The sequence below is a fragment of the Cebus imitator genome, unplaced genomic scaffold, assembly GCF_001604975.1.
Source record: "Cebus imitator isolate Cc_AM_T3 unplaced genomic scaffold, Cebus_imitator-1.0 Scaffold60, whole genome shotgun sequence".
NCBI classification, from domain to species: Eukaryota; Metazoa; Chordata; class Mammalia; order Primates; family Cebidae; genus Cebus; species Cebus imitator.
This window is the reverse complement of record NW_016107375.1, coordinates 1,709,165-1,733,152: the sequence shown is the minus strand read 5'-3', so window position 1 is coordinate 1,733,152 and position 23,988 is coordinate 1,709,165. Positions and strand designations below refer to the sequence as shown.

Here is a 23,988-nt window from a genome sequence, read left to right as displayed (position 1 = left end):
AAATAATCACAAAACACACACACACACACACACACACACACACACACACACACACACAAAAACTATGCTCAGCCCCACAGAGGAGAGGTACAGAGCACTTTAAGAACCCATGACAGAAGATGTGATCCTGTGAAGGGCCTGGGGAGGAGCAGGGTGTTGGGTGGGCTAGAGGTCCACGGACCACAGGGCACACCTGTCACCTTTCCTGCATCTTACCACACTCAGCCAAGCATTGGTCACTGCATGTATTCCCCATCTCACCTGTCTCTGACACAGAAGTACAGCTTCCCTAAGGCACCAGAGGTCATTGACCGAGCTGTGTGCATTGGGAGACACAGATGGTCTATGCCTTTCTCATCAGGAGAAAGACATCAGGACGATACATCACTGGCCATAAAGACTCAGATTAGGGGAGGGTCTGTCCTGCATTGGAAGCTCCTCCACCACCCCCTGGGCCACAGATCCTCCTCTGCACATGCCAGCCCTTCCCACGGCATCACTGCTGCCAAGCCCACTGAATCATGCCCCTTCCCCTAATGTGAGCACCCACACAGGTATATAAGCAGCAGATGTCAGAAACAGCTCCAGGGCACCTAACACTATCAGCATCAACACTTCCTCCTTTCCCAGTGGGCCCAGCAGGGGAACTTCAAGGCTATCACGAGGCTGCAGAGTCCATGCCAGGGATGGCAGCAGGCCAGACAGGCCCAGGGGCCCTCTCAAACCCTAATCATGTTCCATTTAGGGAAAATGTCCATGGAAGGATACACAATGAGCTCTACTGAATCCCAGCTACAGTTCAGATCTTCCTCTCCCTGAAGACAGGGCCGGTTTGAACTTCTCATTAGCCCCAACTCTAGACAAACAGTAGGAGGTTAATTTATGTCCACTCAATTGAAAAAGCATCAGCTTGTGAGCAGCATGGACACGTGTCCTCAGGTAGTGTTGTCTTTTGTATTTTTCCAGTGTCTGGTTATTTAAATTCCAAGTCCCTGGGAGCAAGAATCATACTTTGTACCTCCCCAGGACCTAGCCATAAATGGGACAAGAGGTACAGAATAAACAGTTGCAGATTCACCTATTCAAGGTCAGAATAGCAGCTTTTAGCCTTTCCCAGTACTACTAAATTCCAGAGGGCACAGTAATTGCTGTGGGTGCTATTTCCCTGGTACTCACTCCATCACCCATTCACCCATTTAGACATTTATCTACCACATATCAGCACTACAGTGGACAGCAGGAAAATAAGCTTCATTATGAACCTTCACGGAGCACTTGACAGCCTGTAGTACTTTCACATGGATGTCTCACTTAACATCCTGCCTTGTGCTGTCAGAATACTGGCAAGGGTTGCCACCTGCCTTGTCCACCCAATTAGACTGTAAGCCCCTCTGAGCTTTGGGCACCAATTACAGTGCCCAGTGCCCTTTCATCTCCTTGCAGCGGGGACCTCAGTCTGGCACTGAGAAAGTACTCAATGGATTAACAACATGTAGAATTCTGTGTACTGCAGGGTACTTAGGAAATCGACCCAACAAAAAGAATTTATCAAATAGCCACTACATTCCCTGTACTCAGCAAAGAAATTTGATGGTAGCTGATTATTAAAGGGTTGGCTCTTTTAAAAAATTATCAGCAAGTGAACAGAAACCATTACTGTTAAGAATAAATAACCTATGAGTGTCCCCTAAGTGTAAAGACACATTTCAGTCATATCAAGCTGTAAAAGCAGGGTAAATTGTGTACATTTTATCTCTGGTGTTGGCGTGCAACTTACTGATATACTACAGGAATCACCATCACGCTCAGCCTGAATCTCCACACTTCCAAGGTGCAAGATAGAAGCAATGATCTTAAAAATGCTTATCTGATGGGACTCTTTCACTCCTAGAAAAAAAAAAAAATGAATGAATGACACTCAATATCCATGGTCGAATGGTAAGGACATTTTACGCTTTTTAAGGACTTTTTTTTTTTAAACATAAGGTTTGATTTTCCTTTTTGGCCCAATGACTCCTAAAATGATCCAGGCTCCTCACCAAGTAATTACCACTCACAGTAACAGCTCAAAGGGCAAAGGGGCTCCTTGGACTAAAAAGAAAATATCCTCACTATGATTGTCCTGGACAAACCAGATGGGTCATGCTACCATTTTAACTTCTCAAAGAGCAAAGGAGAGGCAGCAATCCTGCAGGCTCATTTGTACTTCATTTCAACCAAATGGGTGTTTTTATGAGTTTAATAAGAATGGCCATTTATCTGCAATCACTTTTTTCCCCAACATAATATCCTGCAAACATCTGTGACACACATCACTAATGCCAATGAGAGAAGAAGAGGAGAAACTTCTCCTGGGATTGCTGTTCTAGGGCTGGATGGCCAGCTGGCCCCTGGCCATCTCCACATAAGAACAGCATCTTGCCACACGATATGCACTGTCATAGTCATAGGCAGGCACACCGACACCAGAACCACTGTGGCAGCAATAACCTGTTGTCAGATTTGTTATTTACCTATATGAATATGTGTTTAGCTTGCAAGATATTGGCATTTTTACAAAATCATTCAGACTCATTTTAAAAAGACTGCAGCATAATAGAATACCAGTAAACCTACCACTTAGTTTAAGTGGTAGGTTTACTCCCCATTCCTCCCAGCTGCAGTTTTTTTAGGCAATATTTTATTCAGGCTTAAAAAAAGTCAATAACACCTATATAAAATGGGAGACATAGATGTGTCATGCTAGGATTAAAAAACTTCCCCAGATAATCTACAAAGTGGACGACCCAGGCAAAATTAACTCTAGGCTTTCATGTTAGATGGCCACTACCATGTAAGCATCATAGATTTAATTTTTTATTTTTATTGTGTAAAGTTTCAAAACATACAAATAACAACAAAGTAAAAAATACAACGGATCCCTGTTCCTCCTTCATCATTAGACCCCCAGGGCCTAGAACACTGCCTGGAACATAGCAGATGCTCAGAAACATAAATGGTAGAATGACCGGATTGATGATTGCTACACAGACTGCAAGTACTTGCAGCGGTCTATCACAACATATGCATTATTCAAATATGTGGTGTTATTAGCCTAGAAATCCCCCAAAACACCAAAGAATTTAAGCATCCATCTTGGTTCAGCATAACTGAATAACACCTGGTAAAAGGAAGACAGGTTAAAGCCAGAGGCTGGTATTCCAGACAAGATAGGAAGCTAGAGACTTACGCATCCCTGTAGCGGGTAAGGCACTGGGCTTTTTTGTCTGAGCTTAGAATATGTTGCTCTTAAGTCAAGTTCCATTAAAAGTACTAGACAGGAGGTGGGTGCTGGGACTATCACGGAACAAGAGGGACATATTCTGTAGGCAGTAGCTTTTCTACTTTATTTTTTTGAGACAGGGTCTTCCTCTGTTGCCCAGGTTGGAGTCCAGTGGCACAGTCACTGCAGCCTCAAACTCCTGGGCTCAAGCAATCCTCCCACCTCAGCTGCTTGAGTAGCTGGGACTACAGGTGTGCGCCAACATGGCTGGCTAATTTGTTTTAATTTTTGGTAGAGACAGGGTGTCCCATGTTGCCCAGAATTCCTGGGTTCAAGCAATCCTCCTGCTTCGGCTTCCCAGTTGGAATTACAGGCATGAGTGACTGTGTCTGGCCTACTTTGTTTACCCTTGAGAACGAACGCTCTGTCAATTTCCAAAGACCTAACCACCCTGTCAGGATAGGAATTTAAGTGGTAGATACAGAGTGAATACTGAATCCTAACAACAGTTAGGATCCTCACACTACACTGATGCGAAAATCCTTTCTTGCTGTGAGATTCTTTGAATACGTGGTACCGCACACTGTGGGAAGCAAAAAATCTAAACAAAAACAAAAATCAATCAATCAAACCTAAGGAGTAAAACAGGGGTTGGCAAACCGCCTGTTTCCATAACTAAAGTTCTATTAGAACACAGTCATACCCACTCCCTCACATTCTGTCTATTGCTACTTTCACAAAACAGCAGAGTTCAGTGCTTTGCAACAAACCGTATGGCCCACAAAACCTAAAAAAATATCCTATCTTATCCTTTAAGTTTGCTAACCCCTGCAATTTAAAAAAGGGACATGTTTATTAAAGAATAAAGAAAGTCTTACTACAGTAATTAGTTTTACAAAAGCAATCTGCTTTGAGCATTTAAGTATCCAGCCTCCTTAGAGCCTTGGAGGAAGGAATCCTCTCCTTATATCAGCTTGTGCCCAGTGCCCACACCAGCACTACAAGAGCAGCTGCCAGAGGCCTTCTCCTTTCCAACAAATTCAGAGTGGAATGTATCCTGCACACTGTCAAGTCTTCTCCAAACCTGCTCTCCAACTCTGGAGACTAAGATGGGCATGTAATGCAACAGAAGTCAGGGGTACCCGATAACAACTTTTTTCTCAGCTTCAATGCATCCCCTATTTGCCCTGCTTTATTAAACTGCAGCTGGACCCTGCAAACATTTCTCCTTTGCCTGCTGGCAGAACATCAAGCTTGCTCAATAGGGGGCACTTCAGCGATTTGTAAGGCAACAGCACAGAATGACAATTCCCTTTCTGGTTCTGGTTCTCCACAGTTATGATTCATTAGGGAGCCCAGAAACTTCCAGATGAGCTCCAGCTCTGCCCTCAGGCCTGTCTCCCCATCAGCAGTGGCTTCTGAGCAGTTCTGCCCTCCCCCCACACCTTGGGGAATCTGTAGCCTGCTTGTATAAACCAGCTCCAGCCTGCATCCTCTGGGCAAGTTTCTTCATCACATCCTCTTCGAAGTGAACTAAATCTCAGCTGGGGTGGAGGCCTCTCCTACTCAATGGTTCCTTTATTGGCTGGTTTTCCTCCCCTGCCTCAAGGGATAGCAGCTGTCCTTTTGCACCTGCTGCTTCTGGATCCTCTAAAGTTCTTGTTTACCCCTTTTGCAGTCAATCACCTGCTACTGCTGTAGTTAACAATTGTTTATATTAATCTTTCTATTTTGAAATAACCAGTGTGGTTTGTGTCTCCTGATGGTTCGTGGGTATGAAAGACAAACCCTGTCTATGTAGCAGTTTCCCAGAGAACTGACTGGCTCTGGAAGCATGGCAAATAAGGGTCTGGTTGCCTCCCCATAGAGAGGTTAGGGTGTGTCCTGTTTGGCCATGTTTTATTAGGACATTGGATAGAACTTCCCTGACCTTCAAAGAACCCAACATGCTGCTCTGGGTTAGTCACATGGCTCAGAAGCCGAATGTTCTGTGTCCTTCAGAGAAGGGGCTGGGGAAGACACAAGTGCCAACCTGAGCCACTTGGGGTTTCAGGCTGACTTCTTCAGCTTTTCTTTTTCTGGATGCAGGTTCCAGGAATTTAACACTTCAAATCCCAACTGAGAAAGGCTTACCTTCTGCCTTGCCGCTTTTCCCCAAAAAGTGGCAGGGGAGCAGGGCAACTTCAGTTCTACAGTCCCCCCTTCTGCCCCTGAAGGACAGAGAACTTCTCGTTTGAAGGATTCCAATGCTAAAGCTCTGTATGGAAACAGAGCTGACAGAATTAACGCTGTATGTGTGACGCAGCTGCCAGACCTTCATAGCCTGCTTCCAACTCTGATTTCATGTTGTGGTACCAGGTGCACTGGGTGGGCACAACATTGTGTTCTTTCTGCTAGAGCACACTGAGCCCAGACCACAGCATGAGGAGACATGGCTACACTTGCTTTGCCTCCATTGGTTCCAACAGCCTGCATGAGTAGAAAGGAATATTGCACAGGGCCTGGGAGAGAGACTCTCAAAAGCTTATTTTTTATAAAGGCAACAAAGCCAGATTTTAAGTTCTAGAGACTGAGGGTTGGGATGGGTAAGGGAGTAAGATTACATTCACCAGGCGCAAGAAGGCATCCTGCATTAGCTCCTGCAGGTTGTTGGCAAGCACAGTGGGGCATCAACTTGCATTCTACCCTCCACGCCATCAGCCCTCGGGGCCTGCTTCCCCAGTTTAGAAGCTCCTTACCTAGGAGTGTGAAGGCTTGTCGAGTCTTCTCAAAATCCTCAGCATCGTCCACACCCTCAATGGAAGTGTCTCCTCCCTGTGATGTATAGAAAAAGTCCTCCGCGCTTGCTGTGGGGACAAGGAAGTAAGGCATGAGGCACTGGAGGATACTTCATCCCACAGATCATGACCCATGATGATTTTACTCCATTAGCATGCTATCCCAGACCAGATTTTAGGCTCAGCTGGATGTGAAACTCTAAAATAGTCTTTATCCACAATGGCAAATGGGAGAGAAAACTAAATAGTACAAGAAAATTACATGACATTGACAGAAATGTCCTGCTGTATTTATGTAAAATTGGCAAGGGAAACATATGTTAACACAAAAGGCATATACATCACAGTTCAATTTAATAGGATTCATCACAGATTTGTTTTTAAAAAGATCTGATACAAGTAAAATGTATCCCTACCCTAGAGCTAGACTTCCATGACTTAGATAATCTCCGTCTGACAAGCTCATGTGACAAATGAGGAACAGTGATGTGCCCAAGGAGAGAAGGCTTTTTTGTTGTTGTTGTTGTTCATTTGTTTTACTAAGTCGGGCACACTTGAACTCTCTGGGCACACGCACGAATTCAGGTTGAGACCCTTACATGTTTGCTCTCATCCCCCAGCTTAATTCGTCTTCAGTCAGGACTCTGGTAACAGCCTAGGGGACAGCTAGTAAGGAGGGGCCCAGGTAGTGTCTTAAAATTCAGAGCCAAGCTTAGCAGAGGATACAAATGCAAAAAGCCCTGGGTAGTATCTGCCCTACAAAGAGCATACCAGGATTAGCTCTTAGGAGGGAGGAGGGCTTAGAAGTCAGCATTTAAGGCAAAAATTGCACATAATCAAAGTTACCCTTAAAAGTTGCTTAAATCTTTCATAAGATATAGTAACTTGTATGGCATAACCCTGCCTGATACTTCATGTTCTAAGTGTATAATGTTTGGTTTTGATAGGATGTCAAAAGGAGACACTGGCCAATTGCCCTGTTCCCTGAAAACCCTAGTTAAATTCTTTTCCCTTGACCTGAGCATGCAGGGCTGAAACACGTCAGTTAAAAGTGCTTAGATGCAGCTTTACTGCAACTCTCAAACTTCTTTCAACACCTGTCCTTCCAAGAATTTCTAAAGTCTCTTTCCTTTCTCCATCCTGATTGCCATTGCCCTTCAGCTCCACTGTCGGAACTGTTGTAAAAGACACTACACCACTCTCTGCTTCTGCACCCATTCCTTCAAATCCACCTCCAAAATGCTATTAAGTCTGATCATACCACCCACTCTGCTTCAAGCCCCTTGAGAGGTCCCACTGCTCTCAAGGACAAGGTCAAACTCTTGACACCCCCGCTACCGGCTCTTTTGTGAAGCGACCATCCTATACTCTCCAGACTCATGGCTTATTCCCTTCCCATCTCTCTGTTCCAGATACACCAGTTTTGTTATTATCATGCACCAGCTCTGCCCTCTGTCCATGCCTTCAATCATCTCTGCATACCTCTCCTTCCTCACCTCTCCCCATTTCCCACCTTGCATCCTATGCTCCAAGCCATACTGAGCTTTGCCCATTCCTCCAGCCCATTACACATACATGGCCAGGCCCAGCGAAGGAGAGACAGCACTCAACCCTAGACCCCAGTCTGACTACCCAACCTGAGCTATAGCCAATAGGTGACACTGCCCACAGGCAAGAAAAATCAGGATATCAGTTGTACTCTATAAGTGAAGGTTTCCTGGAGGAGTAACAAATTCTGAGGACCAGTGGCCAAGGCACTTCAACTGAGAAAGGAAGGACTCCAGCCTGTACTAACTCACAGCCCCAGCAGAAGCACATTTTTTTGACAAAAACCACATCAGATCTTTGCAGAAGACAGCATTTCAGCTCTTTCTTGCCTAGTCACTCAGCAAGCTCCAACACAGAGCAATACAACAGTTTCAAAGGCTTAATAAAAGCACCAATTATTTTTTCCCTTTACACTCACATTTCAAAGTATCTCATTTCATTATTTTTACAGTGGCCACCTGAAGAAGACTGTCTATATTATTTACTCCCATTTTTCAGAAAGGCGAACTGAGTAACATGGGGCTTTAAGAGGTGCCCAGGGTCACACAGGGTTTGGTCAGGCCTGGGAGCCCATTACCTGATTACCCTATTGTAGAAATTTACCTGTGACATCTCATGATTTTGCCACAAATACAACACAACTCATCAAGTGTCAGCCAAACACATCAGAAAGAGTCACCTGAGATGTCAAAGGAGACTAGACTTCCATATTGGAGGGAATTCATTTTCAGCATCTTTTGAAGACCCTTCATTGTCAACAGCCAAGGCCCCACTGCTTGATGTTGCTATGAATCAGATAAACTACCCCACCTTCCCAGCTCCAAGTTCCCAAACTCAGGCCCAGCTGGGCAACTTCCTCAGGCTGATGCTCGTCACTGCAGGGTCCACCTGGGTCAATTATAGCATTCTCTACTGAATGATCTGAAACCAATCAAAATGATTGTGGTTATATATGCTTTAAGGTCTGCAATCAACTCTGTCACATCACTCTCTAGACCCTCTTAGTAAGATACATCCAAACGAAACTCAGTCTCCTCTCACCTGCTTGGCCTTCCTGGATCTCAGCCCTCCTTTCAGGTCCAGAAAGCTGAACACTGACTATCCTGTCCCAAAGCAATTTCTTTCATCCTCCAATTTAGGTCTCTTGTCTTTACCAAGAATTCCCAAGGAGGAATGTACCACAAACCTATTAACTAGTTCAACAGGCAGAGATCGGATCAGGCAGTCAATAGAATGCAGAGGAGAAGGTAAACCCAGTGATTAGAGCACCAGACCATCAAGGTCATGAGCTTGCACTTCACCTAGGGAGGCTATGCTCTGACCTGTGCAAGGCAAGAGAGGTTGTTTATAAAACTGTATCCATACAACTACAGAAGTAAAAAAGAAGGAAAGAAATTTATTTCTTATCCCCTAAAGGTTGTATTTAAGGGAAAATGGGCCTGTTACAACAGGATGTAACACCAGAAATTGGTGTATCGGGAACACAAAGATGGAGAGGGAATAAGCCAAGCCGCATCCTTCTGTGAGCGGAAGGCAGGGGGCAGCTACTTCACAAAAAGGCCAGGAGGTTATTCTAGGGTACTGGCCTTGGCCTATATGGTTTTTACCATCATTTATTCACACCTTAACAAATTATTCATTGGACTTTTCAAAAAAATCTCTACTTGAGGTAATTTTAAATGCAATGGCCCACTGACAATGGAACAGAAGAGTGTGGATGACTGGATACAAATCTGCACCCTCCATCCTCAGACAAATATATCAAATTTATGCCAAGCCAAGCGGTCTTGCAGAGACTTGTGTGCACATGAATTGGATGTTTTGGGTGAAGAAGAGGAAGGAGGATACAAAGCAAGTCTAAATACTCACTTAGAGCCTGGGCTAGTTTACAGATTTGCTTTTTTCAGCTACTCTAACAGGGTTATCAGTGGACCTAAATGTCAAGCTTCAGAGCTCACAGCTGATCCACCCATGAGGCCGAGGATCAGCCTGATACCAGAGCACAAGTGCTTATCAGAGGCTCTTGCTTCACTCCAAAATATTCTCAGAGGGCATATGCAGGTGAAACAGTAGAAAAAAACTGACCAAATTGGGTAGTTTTCAAGCACTGCAGCCTAGGGACCAAGAAGTATGTACCTTGCAGAGGCAGGAAATAAGAGGAAATAATTTTTTTAAATTTTACTTTAGGTTTTGGGGGACATGTACAGGTCATGCAGGGTTTTTGCATGGGTGTATACATAACCAGGTGGTTTGCTGCCTCTATTTCCCCTTTGACTATATTCAGCATTTCTCCCCATGTTATGTCTCCCCACCTCCCGCTGTCCCTCCTCCCTAGCCCCCACACCAACTGCCCCCAGTGTGTGATGCTCCTCTCCCTGAGTCCACGTCTTCTCATTGTTCAACGCCCACCTATGAGTGAGAACATGCAGTGTTTGGTTTTCTGTTCTTGTGTCAGTTTGCCGAGAAAGATGGTTTCCAGATTCATCCAAGTCCCTACAAAGGACACAAACTCATCTTTTTTATGGCTGCATAGTATTCCATGGTGTATATGTACCACATTTTCTTTGTCCAGTCTATCACTGATGGGCATTTGGGTTGGTTCTAGGTCTTTGCTATTGTACACAGGGCTACAATAAACATATGTGTGCATGTATCTTTATAGTAGAATGATTTATAGTTCTTTGGGTATATACCCAGTAATGGGATTGCTGGGTCAAATGGAATTTCTATTTCTAGATCCTTGAGAAATTGCCACACTGTCTTCCACAATGGTTGAGCTAATTTACACTCCCATCAACAGTGTAAAAGCGTTCCTATTTCTCCACATCCTCTCCAGCATCTGTTGTCTCCAGAGTTTTTAATGATCGCCATTCTAACTGGCGTGAGATGGTATTTCAATGTGGTTTTGATTTGTGTTTCTCTAATGACCAGTGATCATGAGCATTTTTTCATATGTTTGTTGGTCTCATATATGTCTTCTTTTGAAAAGTGTCTGTTCATATCCTTTGTCCACTTTTGAATGGGCTTTTTTTCTTGTAAATCTGTTTTAGTTCTTTGTAGATTCGGGATATTAACCCTTTGTCAGATGGGTAGACTGCAAAAATTTTTTCCCATTCTGTTAGTTGCCAGTTCGCTCTAATAATGGTTTCTTTTGCTGTACAGAAGCTCTGAATTTTAACTAGATGTCACTTCTTTATCTTGGCTTTTGTTACCATTGCTTTTGCTATTTTAGTCATGAAGTCCTTGACTATGCCTATGTCCTGGATGGTTTCGCCTATGTTTTCTTCTAGTGTTTTTATGGTGTTAGGTTTTATGTTTAGATCTTTAATCCAACTGGAGTTAATTTTAGTGTAAGGTGACAGGAAGGGGTCCAGTTTCTGCTTTCTGCACATTGCTAGCCAGTTTTCCAAATATCATTTATTAAACATAGAGTCCTTTCCCCATTGCTTGTTGTCAGGTTTGTCAAAGATCAGATGGTTTTAGATCTGTGGTGTTGCTTCTGAGGCCTCTGTTCTGTTCCATTGGTCTATGTCTCTGTTTTGGTACCAGTACCATGCTGTTTTGATTACTGTAGCCTTGTAGTATAGTTTGAAGTCCAGCAGTGTGATGCCTCCAGCTTTGTTCTTTTTGCTTAGAATTGTCTTGGCTATGTGTGCTCTCTTTTGATTCCACGTGAAGTTTAAAGTGGTTTGTTCCAGTTCTGTGAAGAAGGTCATTGGTAGCTTGATGGGAATAGCATTGAATCTATAAATTACTTTGGGAAGTATGGCCATTTTCATGATATTGATTCTTCCTAACTATGAGCATGGAATGTTTTTGCATCTGTTTGTGTCCTCTCTTATTTCCTTAAGCAGTGGCTTGTAGTTCTCCTTGAAGAGGTCCTTTACATCCTTTGTTAGTTGTATTACTAGGTATTTTATTCTCTTTGTAGCAATTGTGAATAGGAGTTCACTCCTGATTTGGCTCTCTGTCTGTTATCGGTATATAGGAATGCTTGTAATTTCTGCACAAAGATTTTGTATCCTGAGACTTTGTTGAAGTTGCTTATCAGTTTGAGAAGATTTTGGGCTGAGAAGATGGGTTCTTCTAAATATACAATCATGTCATCTGCAAACAGAGACAGTTTGACTCCCCCCTTTCCTAATTCAATACCCTTTATTTCTTTTTCTTGGCTGATTGCTCTGGCTTAAAATTCCAATACTATATTGAATAGAAGTGGTGAGACAGGGCATCCTTGTCTAGTGCCTTATTTGAAAGGGAATTCTTCCAGCTTTTACCCATTCAGTATGATATTGGCTGCAGGTTTTTCATAAATAGCTTTTATCATTTTATGATATGTTCCATCAATACCTAGTTTATTTAGAGTTTTTAGCATGAAGGACTGTTGAATTCTGTCAAAGGGCTTCTCTGCCTCTGTTGAGATAATCATGTGTTTTTTGTCTTTGGTCCCATTTAAGTGATGGATTACGTTTATGGATTTGCATATGTTGAACCAGACTTGCGTCCCCAGGATGAAGCCTACATGATCGGGATGAATAAGCTTTTTGATGTGCTGTTGCATTTGGTTTGCCAGTATTTTATTGAAGATTTTTGTCTCGATGTTCATCATGGATATTGGCCTGAAGGTTTCTTTTTTAGTTGAGTCTCTGCCTGGTTTTGGTATCAGGATGATGTTGGTCTCATAAAATGAGTTAGGGAGGATTCCCTCTTTTTGTACTGTTTGATATAGTTTCAGAAGGAATGGAACCAGTTCCTCTTTATACATCTGGTAGAATTCAGCTGTGAACCCATCTGGACCTGGACTTTTTTTGGTTGGTAGGCTATTGATTGCTGCCTCTACTTCAGTCCTTGTTATTGGTGTATTCAGGGTTTCAACTTCCTCCTGGTTTAGTTTTAGTAGCGTACAAGTGTCCAGAAATTTATCCATTTCTTCCTGGTTTATGGATTTATGTGCATAAAGTTGTTTGTAGTAATCTCTGATGGTAGTTTGTATTTCTGTGGGATCAGTTTTGATATCACCTTTATCTTTTTTATTGTATCTATTTGATTCTTCTGTCTCTCTTTTTTTTATTATTTTGGCTAGCGGTCTATTTTGTCGATCTTTTCAAAAAACGAGCTCCTGGATTTATTGATTTTTTGAAGGATTTTTGTGTCTCTATCTCCTTCAGTTCAGCTCTGATCTTAGTTATTTCTTGTCTTCTGCTAGCTTTTGAGTATTTTTTTTTTATCTTGCTCCTCTAGCTCTTTCAATTTTGATGATGGGTTGTCAATTTTAGATCTTTCCTTGTTTCTCATGTGGGCATTTATTGCTATAAATTTCCCCTCTCAACACTGCTTTAAAGGTGTCCCAGAGATGTCTTCATCCTGATTGGTTTCAAAGAACGTCTATATTTCTGCCTTCATTTCATTGTTTATCCAGTCGACACTCAGAAGCAAGTTGTTCAGTTTTCAAGTGGTTGTGCAGATTTGAGTGTTTTTCTTAATCCTGAGTTCTAATCTGATTGCACTATGGTCTGATAGACTATTTGTTGTGATTTCTGTTCTTTTGCATTTGCTGAGGAGTGATTTGCTTCCAATGATGTGGTCAATTTTGGAGTAAGTGCAGTGTGGTGCTGAGAAAAATGTAGATTCTGTGGATTTGGGGTGGAGCATTCTGTATATGTCTATTAGGTCCGCTTGATCCAGCTCTGCATTCAAGTCCTAGATGTCCTTGTTAATTTTCTGTCTTGTCCACTGATATTCTTCTCCACTGATATTGACAGTGGAGTTTGCAGTCTCCCACTATTATTGTGTGGGAGTCTAGATCTCCTTTTAGGTCATTAAGAACTTGCTTTATGTATCTGGGTGCTCCTGTGTTGCCTATATATTTAGGAGAGTTAGCTCTTCTTGTTGGATTGATCCTTTCATTATTACGCCCTTCTTTGTCTCTTTTGATCTTTGTTGGTTTGAAGTCTGTTTTATCAAAGACTAGGACTGCAACCCCTGCTTTTTTTTGTTCTCCATTTGCTTGGTAAATCTTCTTTGATCCCTTTGAGTCTATGTGTGTCTTTGTATGTGAGATGGGTTTCCTGAATACAGCACACTGATGGGTCTTGACTTTTTATCCAGTTTGCCAGTCTGTGTCTTTTGGTTGGGGTGTTTAGGCTATTTACATTCAATGTTAATATTGTTATGTATGAATTTGATCCTGCCATTTTGTTACTTGCTGGTTTTCTTGCCTGTTAGTTGACTCAATTTCTTCGTTGCATTTTTGGTCTCTGCCATTTGGTGTGCTTTTGCAGTGGCTTGTACTTGTTCCTTTCTGTGCTTAGTGTTTCTTTCAGGAGCTCTTGTAGGGCAGGTCTGGTGGTGATTAAATCTCTCAGTAATTGCTTGTCCATAAAGGATTTTATTTCTCCTTCACTTATGAAGCTTAGTTTGGCTAGATATGAGATTCTGGATTGAAAGTTCTTTTCTTTAAGGATATTGAATATTGGCCCCCACTCTCTTCTGGTTTGTAGGGTCTCTGTGGAGAGATCTGCTGTGAGTCTGATTGGCTTCCCTCTGTGGGTGACCTGACCTTTCTCTCTGGCTGCCCTTAGCATTTTTTCCTTCATTTCAACCCTGGTGAATCTGATGATTATGTGCCTTGGGTTGCTCTTCTTAAGGAGTACCTTTGTGGAGTTCTCTGTATTTCTTGGAGTTGAATGTTGGACTGCCTTGCTAGGCTGGGGAAGTTCTCCTGGATAATATCCTGGAGAGTATTTTCCAACTTGGATTCATTCTCTGTGTCATATTCAGGTACACTGATCAAGCATAGATTAGGTCTTTTCACATAATCCCATATTTCTTGGAGGCTTTGTTCATTTCTTTTCAGTCTTTTTTTTCTTGTCCTGTCTTCTATTTCATTGAGTTGATCTTCAATCTCTGATATCCTTTCTTCTGCTTGATTGATTTCACTATTAAAACTTGTGTTTGCTTTATGTAGTTCTCGTGCTGTGTTTTTCAATTCCATCAAGTCGTTTATGTTCTTCTCTAGGCTGGTTATTTTAGTTAGCATTTCATCTAATCTTTTTTCAGGGTTTTTGGTTTCTTTGCACTGAGTTAGAATGTGTTCCTTTCACTCAGAAAAGTTTGTTATTATCCACCTTCTGAAGCCTGTTTCTGTCAATTCGTTGCACTCTTTCTAGGTCATGTGTTCCCGTGTTGCTGAGGAGTTGTGATCCCTTGAAGGAGAAGAGGTGTTCTGGTCTTTGATGGTTTCATCTTTTTTGTGCTGGTTTTTTCCACATCTTCGTGGATTTACCTGGCTTTGATCTCAGGGAGCTGCTTGATGAGGTCGCTTGTCTGCCTGTTGAGGTGCTACTTGGTTTCTAGGGACTCCTTCAGGTTACTAGGTAAGCTCCCTGTGTCTTTTTTGTTTACACTGGACCTGTGTCTTCTGCTGACCTGAAGGCGCTGCTGGGTGGTCAAGAACACCATCCTGTCGCTACATAGGCTTCCTGTGTTTTTTGTTAAAACATGAAGTTTAGTCCCGCCTCTTTAATCTTGGGTTGTCTTTCCTCCACAGGGCTGGATCATTCAGGGTTCAGCTCAGACTGAGGCACTGTCTGTGTAACCTACTAGAGTTAATGCTTCAGCCCTCTGCGGTTTATGGGGGAGGATAAATACCCACCCAGCCACACTGTCTTTCTCCCCGCTTTCAGCTCCCTCTCTATCTGGTCATGGGGGAGGGGCCCGCCCAGCTGCTCCATCTGTCTCCCTGCTTTCAGCTCCCTCTCTCTCTGGGTGGGGGGAGGGGGCGATAGCTCAGTCCACAGGCTCTCCTGGTCAGCTTATGGGCTTATGCGTTTGCTTAGATCTGTGCACCAATCCGGGACACTGTCCTGGATTATTATTGAACTCTGTGCTTGTAATTCCTGGTGCTTGACTGGCAAAGATCCTCTGTTCTGTGTATTGCTGAGGCTTTGGAGGAAATGCTGTATCTGGACCAGAGTGCCAGAGGGGGAGCCTCAGACTCACCGGTCAGATGTACTTTCTGGGTGAAGTGGCACTCCTCTCCGTCTCAGTCTGCCCTGCCTGGTCTTTGCTCACCATCCGACCAGACCCGTTGAAATGCACCTCGTACCTGGGTTGGAGCTAGAAGATCTCTTGATGTCTGCATCTCTCTTGCTGGGTGTTGTGCACCAGAGTTGTGTCTATTTGGCCATCTTGACTCCCTCCCAGGGAAATCACTTTTAGCTTCAATACAACCCCAAACAAAAAAAAAAATTTAGGAGGATTTCTTCCCCATTACCTTAGAGTTACAATTGGGACAAGTGATCCAAACCATCCAGGTATGTCTTGCCAGTATTTATTTTCTATAAAACTAACCTGAGGGAAAAAAAATTCATCTCCTATAAGCTGGCCCTGAAAAGCCCTGCTGGGCCTCTGTTCTGCTCTGGGAAGGCAAGAGGAGGATGGCAGTGGCCCCTAACATGGAGGCATACCTGGCTGCCTGAGACTGACAGCCACACTCAGAGCCACAGGCTGCAGCTCAGGACAGTGTGCAAAGAGTGCTCAGCATCTGTTCTGCTTAGCAGGAACATGCACTCCTTGTCCTCAAGGATTTTATCATGTTCCTGGGAAAAGCAGACTTGCAAGCACTGAGCAGCTGGAGAATAGGACAAAACCAGCAGTGGATGCCAGACAGAATTTTCTCCCTGGGGTCCCAATCTAAATATTACTTCCCAGAGGGAGCCTCCTGGCCATCCTCAGCTCTGCTTCCTTCAGCACAGCCCTTATCACTCTGTTTCATAATTTATAAGCTTGGCAGGGTAGGACCCACAACTATTTTCCTCATTGCTGCATCCCTGGGGCCTAACATGGCCTGAATAGGGTTTGACAAACAAATGAAAGAATTATTGCTAAGTTGCATGGTACAAGCCTTGAAGATACAGCAATTCATAAGCAAGTAAAAGTTATGAGGGCAGACCTGTGCTGAAACCACTTGATGGATTTTAGCTACTAGGAGCACAGATGGGTCTGGTGCTGGATCCTTAGGATGGCCAGGACTTAGATCAGGGACAGCCAGGCCTCAGGAGTCTGTTTTTTTGCACAGCTGCACAAAGACCAACTACCCTGTGTAGACACCCAGACCTTCATACCATCTGCTAGTATTGGACCTCCCCAGACACCCCAAAACACAGAGAGCAGGACAGGGACAGGAAGCGTGGCAGACACCAAGATGCTGCTGGGCTCAAGTCTTGCCCTCTTCACATACGTAGGCCTGAAGACTGAGCAGCAAATATTAGTCAGAACTCCATAATGCCCCACAGAGAGAAGGGCCAAAGGTTCCAGACCCAAGGAGAGCTGCTCTGTGGTATAAAGTCAAGAACTGAAGCCTGTTCACTACTCCGCTGGCTCCACATCAATAGCCTCAAAGCAAACGAAACTTGCTAACACCCCTCAGGAAACAGCAGGAGTGGAAAACAAGGGTGGTGCTCATCTGATGGGGATGACAACAAGGCGACTTATCCCCTCAGCCTCTTGAAGAGGCACTTTAGGTTGCTTCATCTCTCTCCTTCCAGTGAGAATGTGCTAGAAGCTTCCATGCCAGTCCAGGAGCGATCACATGGCCTGGTGGTTGAGTCCCACGTGCTGAAGCCCCCTCTGATCCTCTGTGGCCATGCCATGCTGCATCCGTATGTCTCTAGAGCCACCCCAACTTTACCCATGCATTATCCTCACCCCTGTCTCTGCCTCAATCCTTAACTATGAGTTAAAACATGCTAGGTATCATTGTATGATGTATATTACCTTTATCTCCAGATCCTTATGGTTGGGACACATTTTCTGTGATGCATGAAGTGCAAACATATCTTTCAAAGTAGTAATGCATGCAAAGACTTTCATGCCATGCCAAACTCTTTTCCATCCCTGCCTCTTATCCTATCATACAATTTCTGCACCAGGTAGACTGGGTATAATTAACTAATTGGGCAGTGAAATTTAGAGAGGCCCAGGGGTATGGCCATATAAGAGGCAGACCAGAGACAAGAACCCACGATGGAGGGCTTTGAGCAGAGCCCCCAGCTGTGTACACGCTACAGCGCAGCCCACTCCAGATGGGCATACACCTGTTGACTTACTTAGTGCGAGCTCTTTAAATTCTGGAAGGCCAGCAGCAGCACAGAGCTGGTAAAAGATGTGGTAGTTTCTCTCATCGTCTGCCTGGAAGGGGAAGAAGTGAAACAGTTTTAGGGCAGTGACCTCTAAGATCATTCCCTCGGCCACTGTAATCCCAAGGTGCTCCAGGTGGTGGAGGCTTAGCCCACCTGTCAATGATTACCTCTACACCCCTGCCACCTTTAATTCCCACCTCCTGACTTTCTGTTCACTCTTATGGGCCCCTTCCTTCCAACCTGAGGGTTTATACCTCTTGACTTATGCAAATGCATGTATGCATTTTCTTTTTTCCTTCTATATAGAACATCATTATGCCTCCACAAATGGTGAGTCAGTCAATCAACAAATATTTATTCAGTATTCTGTGCTGCTTGGCTGATGTCCCATAGATTGTCAGTTCCCTTCTGTGAGCTCCCATTCTCCTTTGGGAGACTCAGAGCTAAGTGGAAGCTGTGCTTGCCCATCAGGTCAGGCTGGGCAGTCAGGAAAGATCCACAAGTGAGGCAGGATGTCTGGGGGACACCTGCAGCTGGACTGGCCTTACACTGGTAGGGGGGGGTCTGGGGGTGGGGATTCAGGAGGCCTGAGAAAAGAGCTAAGGAAGAAGGAAACTCCAGGGGTGTCCAGGAAAGAGCCATGAGCAACACATTGGACCCACACCCAACCCAGCAAGCTGTTCCCTTGACTTTGGTGTAAAGAAGGATGGGGGGATTATCAAGCCAACCTGTGAGGTGCAGAGAAATCACAGGCAAAAGCATGGGGAGCTGGTTAAAAAATTCATTAGATGTTTGCTAAGTAACAGCATAGAGATGTCACCAAGAAACAAACAGCTGAGGCGATTCTCAGGTCTCCTTAAAGGCAGCTGAAGCATGAGGACCAGAAAGCCATTTAACCCAAGGCAAGAGTCTGCCACAGACTCAAACCAGGACCTGAACCATCATCTTGGTTCAGTGATGGGAGGGCAAAGGGAGGTGGAGGAGGACTTTTGTTGGTGTTGTGAGCTATACTGACTCCACCAAAGTTAGGGTGGAGGTAGCAAAGGATTACAAAGAGGCAAAGACTAGCTAGCAAGAGGAAATTAAAGGTAAGCAAAGAATAGAGAAAAATCAAGTCAGATAAAAAGTGGGACATCTGGGAGTTGAACAAAGATAACACATGGACACAGGGAGGAAAACATCACACACCAGGGCCTGCTGGAGGTTAGGGGGGCTAGGGGAGGGACAGCATTAGGAGAAATACCTAATGTAGATGATGAGTTGACAGGTGCAGTAAACCACCACAGCATGTGTAGACTTCTGTAACAAACCTGCACGTTCTGCACATGTATCCCAGAAATTAAAGTATAATTTTTAAAAAGTGGGATATCCACTTATTTGCAAAGAAAACAAACTAGGTAGCCAAGTATAATCTGTTTTTTTAAAACATACTAAATAAGGAGGTTCTCAGGAAACCGAAAACCCAGACTGTATTTATGACATTCTCCTGATAAGATTTTAAAATCCATAAGGAAAAGGTCTGTTTTGTCCTTTACTGTATCTTTGGTGTCTAGGACATGGCTAACACATAATAAGCATTCAATCTGTTTGTTGATTGAATCTAAAAACAGTATTGTATAAAAATTTTTGAGACCTAATGCCTATACCATCTGAATGAACACGTACTAATGAAAGATAAGCACCAAAAGAACAAGTACATTCAATTCCAGGCTCACAAGATGAGATTCTCTTCGGGCCCAGGGAGTGGGGCAGGGAACAGAAGTGAGGTCATTGTACATGGGAAAGACACAAAAGGGCTCAAATCCTCCCACTCACCTGGAAGACCACTCTGGACTTCTCCAAGAGGTAGGTCCTCATATTGGCCCCAATGATGTGGTACCTTTTGTCAAAGCCAATCTGGATGTACTTGCCGAAACGGCTGCTGTTGTCATTGCGGGTGGTCTTAGCATTTCCAATGGCCTGCACAGACCAAACAAACAAAGGTAAGAAAAGAAAAAAGAGGGCTTTCTTGATTTCAGGATTGTACGCTTGTGGCAGCATGTGTCCCCTTTCTCTTCCTTACTTACAGAAACCCTCTGTTCTTGGGATGACAATAAGCTGAGCTAAAAAACAAAATAAAAACTTGAAACTCTTCATTTTCCAGCCTCTTAACTCCTGACGATGGCCAATAAGAGTAATGAGTTCATTGGTGGGCTCTTCAAATTGCACCTAGGTGCAGTATACGGTGCATCCCACTGTCCCTATTCTCTTCCTCTCCTTTCTTGGCTGGAATGCACATGTGATGGCATCAGCTATAGCAGTCATCTTGAAACCATGAGGAAAAGGCCTAAAGAATCATAGATACCTTAGCTGTGACCTCCTTGAGCCACTAAACCAATGTCAGTGCCCGCTAGCTCTGAACTTCCTGGAAAAAACAAACCTTCCTGTGCCTAACATACTTTGATAAGTTCTAAATGAGGAGGCAGTCAAATGTCACTCCCAACTGGTAAACGATACCTTCCTAGCAACAGGCCACAAAATTGACACTCCTTCTCACCTCAGGAAGCCATCATCCTTGCAGCAGCAAGGTTACAGTTCAAAACACTAGAGGATGATTTTACAAAAGAGTGGCTATGGGACTAAGTTCATCATGTGAAGATTTGCTTTCTATAAAACACCATGCCAATGCATTGGTAAAGAATATATTAACATTTAATCCTTTTCACATGCTTACATTTTTAGGTGGATAAAACACTTGAAAAACATCTGCTATAACTTCTCGGTGGTCTAGAAAATTTGAAGCACAAAGAAGTTGAAAGAAAAGCCAAAATCCCCATCTACCCCTCAAGTCCTGCTCAGTCCAATCCAAGTGGAAGAACTGTTAGTGTTTTCTGACATCCCCAAGACCACGATGCCCAGTGGCTATCTAGTATTGACAAGCTGACAGAATAGTGAAAAGCAAATTGCTTAAAAGGTCACAAAGTTGACCTATAACTAACACTCCTGAAAATATCCCATTGGTAAAAAAAAGGAGTTCCTTTTTTCTTTTCTTTCTCTAGAGCCCTGTGCTCTCTCTGCCGTCACCCAAGCTTCCCATATTCAGTTCCCTCTTTTCCCATGGCTCCCTGTACCTAGCCAACTCATCTCCCTTCAAGTAAGCAGGGCTTCCCTGATCCTGAGGCTAGGGGAGCACCTCCTGCTGCATGCTCTTCCAGGCCCTGCATTTTTCTCTTCTTCCCCTTACCCCATATGCAGTTAACTCTCTGTGTTCATGGGGGCAAGTATTATACATCTGTTCCAGCACATGGTAAGCACTCGAAAATATTTGAGTAAGTGAAAGAGCAAACGAACCTAGGTTTCAGTTTTTCCCTTGTAAAATGTAAGTATGGGACTCCTTGTCCTCATAGATAACTTGCCACTGCAGAGTCCTGCAAACACCAGTTGGAGTCACAATATACATTACTGTAGGATTTAAAGTGTATAAAGCAACCTACACATCAGACACAGTATATACCTCTGGAAGAAAGTGTAGGGGGAGAAAGTACAACCTTGGTATGTTGGATTGCTATGAAGGGCATCTTGATGCTTCAACATGCCCAAGGTCAGGGCAAGGCTAGAGTGCGGCCAGCCTGATGTAACTCTCGGACACCTAACTGGAGGAGTTTATGTCATCAGCTCCCTCCAACCAAAGGCGATGGGTACTCATGCTCCTGACACCCACCAACCTTGCCATCTCAGCAGAGGCCTCAGTGCATCTACTTCCACGAAAAGAGGTCTCAGCCTTCAAGGCCCCACAGAACAAATGCAGACTGGCAGACTTCAGTAAGCCAATTTCTACCTAGAAAATGGAAAAGCAGGCTATATTTCCTAAAATGTTGGTAAAAAGCATTTCCCAGGCCTTCAACCTAAGCCAGGCCCTGGGCTGGGCTCCTTATAATCTCATATAATGCTGCCAAGAACGGTTCAAGATAGGCATTACTAACTTTCACCACACTTATGGGAAAACTTAGGCTTAGCAAGGTCAAGTCATATGCTAAAGGTCACATGCTGGGAAGCGGCAAACCCAAGACAGAAATTCAGATATACCTGAATCCAAAGTCTACGTTCATTCTACCTACACAGCATCACAGTGCTCTGTCTCCTCCAAAACACTCACGACCAGACAGGAAGCTACCACACATGTGGGTAACTTCTCATGGCTCAAATAGCCAAAGTAAGTCAAAGGATAAAGACAGATATTAATCCTCACTTGTATCTTTTTATGAAAAACCAGAAAGAAGCCTCTCAGAAGATGCTAGGAAACCAACCCATTACTATGAAACCTAGCAAATGAAAAATTAAACATCTACTTTCCAATGTAAACTGTATCTCAGGACAATTAAGTAGTTGGTGAGGGGAAATTTCTCTGCATAGATTTATTCCAGCTAATACGTGCAGGAGGAGTAATAGAATATCAGCATTTTGTAACTACTGATGAATTAATAGGTCCAGGCATAATCAAAGGCTGCTCACTTCACAGAAAGATAGCCAGATCTCCTATGCCTCCTAATGGAAGCCCAACTACCACATCTTAAGGATTCCTGTTACAAAAAAAATCTAAGCAAGTCTCTAAATTTTACTATTCCTTCACAGGAAATACAGTGGACAAAGGCACATGTTATACAGTATTATACAGATGTAATCAGAAAAGGCCACTGTGTGGAAAATTCTAAAGGAGAAACTAGTTTTAACAAGATTCAATTTCAAAATTTTAATTTCAAATTTCTTAAATTCTAAAATGGCAATAAGGCCTTTTACTATATCTGAGATAATTCCTTGTGATAGCTTAGGAAAACCTCACCCAAGGTCTGAAGATCATTGCCAAAAGACTGGCCTTCTCTACTTTACTAGGCTACTTTGCAAAGTGATATGATAGATCTAAAAGTATTGGAACAACAATTTGGAAAGAAAATCAGGTATATCTAGTAAAACTGAACACGCATGCACCTAACAAATCAGCAATTCTACTTCTAGGTGTTACCTAGAGAAATTATCGCATAATTCAATTCGGCAAGAATGTTCCATTCAGACTATATTTAACAATAAAAAAGAAATGCAACCCAGATGTTCACCAGTAGGGAAAACATAAATAAAATGTGGTATATTCATACAATCAGATGTTATAAAGCTGCTAAAAGTAATAAGCTAGAACACAGCTTATGGGTTAATAAAAAATGTAGTATGAAAAGTTGCAAAATGGTTGATGGGATATGACACCAAGTATATATGGTATAACAATCTTTTTGATGCATACAGAAATGCACAGTGAAATAACAATGGGTTGGAATAATTTCAGTGCAACTGGGTTGCACAATAAAGAAGTATGTATCAAGTAGTATGAAAACACGGATAAGGAACAAAAACAACCATGTCCCAGTATGGAAAAGGCTTTAAGAAGTGAAAAATTGAAGTGGATCTTAAAGTGAACAGAATTCTGACAGTGGGAAAGAAGAAGAGATTCTATAAATATAGTGTGGACAATGGGACAGAGTTATGTTACAAAATGGACAAGTTTGGAGGGGTTGAAGAATGTTGATACATGAGAGAAAACAGGAGATAAGACTGGTAAGGTGTATTGGGGGCAGATTCTTGTAAAAATGGGTTAACAGTATCTGGCCTTCTTCTTTGCCCTAAAAAATGTGAACCCTTGGCCAGGCACTAGTAGTTAGCACTTACGGAGGCCAAAGTGGGTGGATCGCTTGAGCCTAGGAGTTCGAGATCAGCCTAGGCAATGTGGCAAGACCCCGTCTCTACAACAAAATACAAAAGTTAGACATGATGGAACATGTCTAGTAGTCCCAGCTACTCTGGAGGCTGAGGTAGAAGGATCGCTGGAGCCCAGGAGGTAGAGGCTGCAGTGACTGTATTCATGCCATTGTACTCCAGCCTGGGTGACAAAGCAAGGACCTATCTTAAAAAAAAAAAAAAAAAAGCAAATCCTGAAAATAACATATCGGGTCTTAGTCACCATTTTTGCTAACTTCACTCTAGCCTCCTTTCTTCCTCCCAGGATAGGGGCATTCTCTGTGGCTCTCAGTGTTGTTGGCCTGCAAACTACAGTCACCCTAAGAAATGATGTGACATCTCTGGCCTAGACTTGGGTTCTGTCTAGGAGTCTAAGTTCCTCTAAGAGTCTCCTGATTACCAATGTTCTTTTAATCAGTGCAGGCTTGTGAACAAATCACTCCTGGGATGCTGACAAGCTCTTAAACAAAACAGGGTCAGATAGTGCTGGTGGTGA

General features: G+C 43.3%; 1 protein-coding gene across 1 annotated transcript in view; it reads right to left on the bottom strand.

Annotated features, from left to right (window-relative positions):
* Positions 1-23,988, bottom strand: part of MYO5B (myosin VB) — a 398,063-nt gene that overhangs the window by 169,266 nt on the left and 204,809 nt on the right. The window contains exons 6-9 of the mRNA XM_017529641.2: positions 19,545-19,688; positions 17,697-17,778; positions 6,001-6,108; positions 1,778-1,887 (exon numbers count right to left, since the gene is read on the bottom strand). Of these exons, the coding sequence (XP_017385130.1) occupies positions 1,778-1,887; positions 6,001-6,108; positions 17,697-17,778; positions 19,545-19,688 (444 nt within the window). The remainder of the gene's footprint in view (positions 1-1,777; positions 1,888-6,000; positions 6,109-17,696; positions 17,779-19,544; positions 19,689-23,988) is intronic.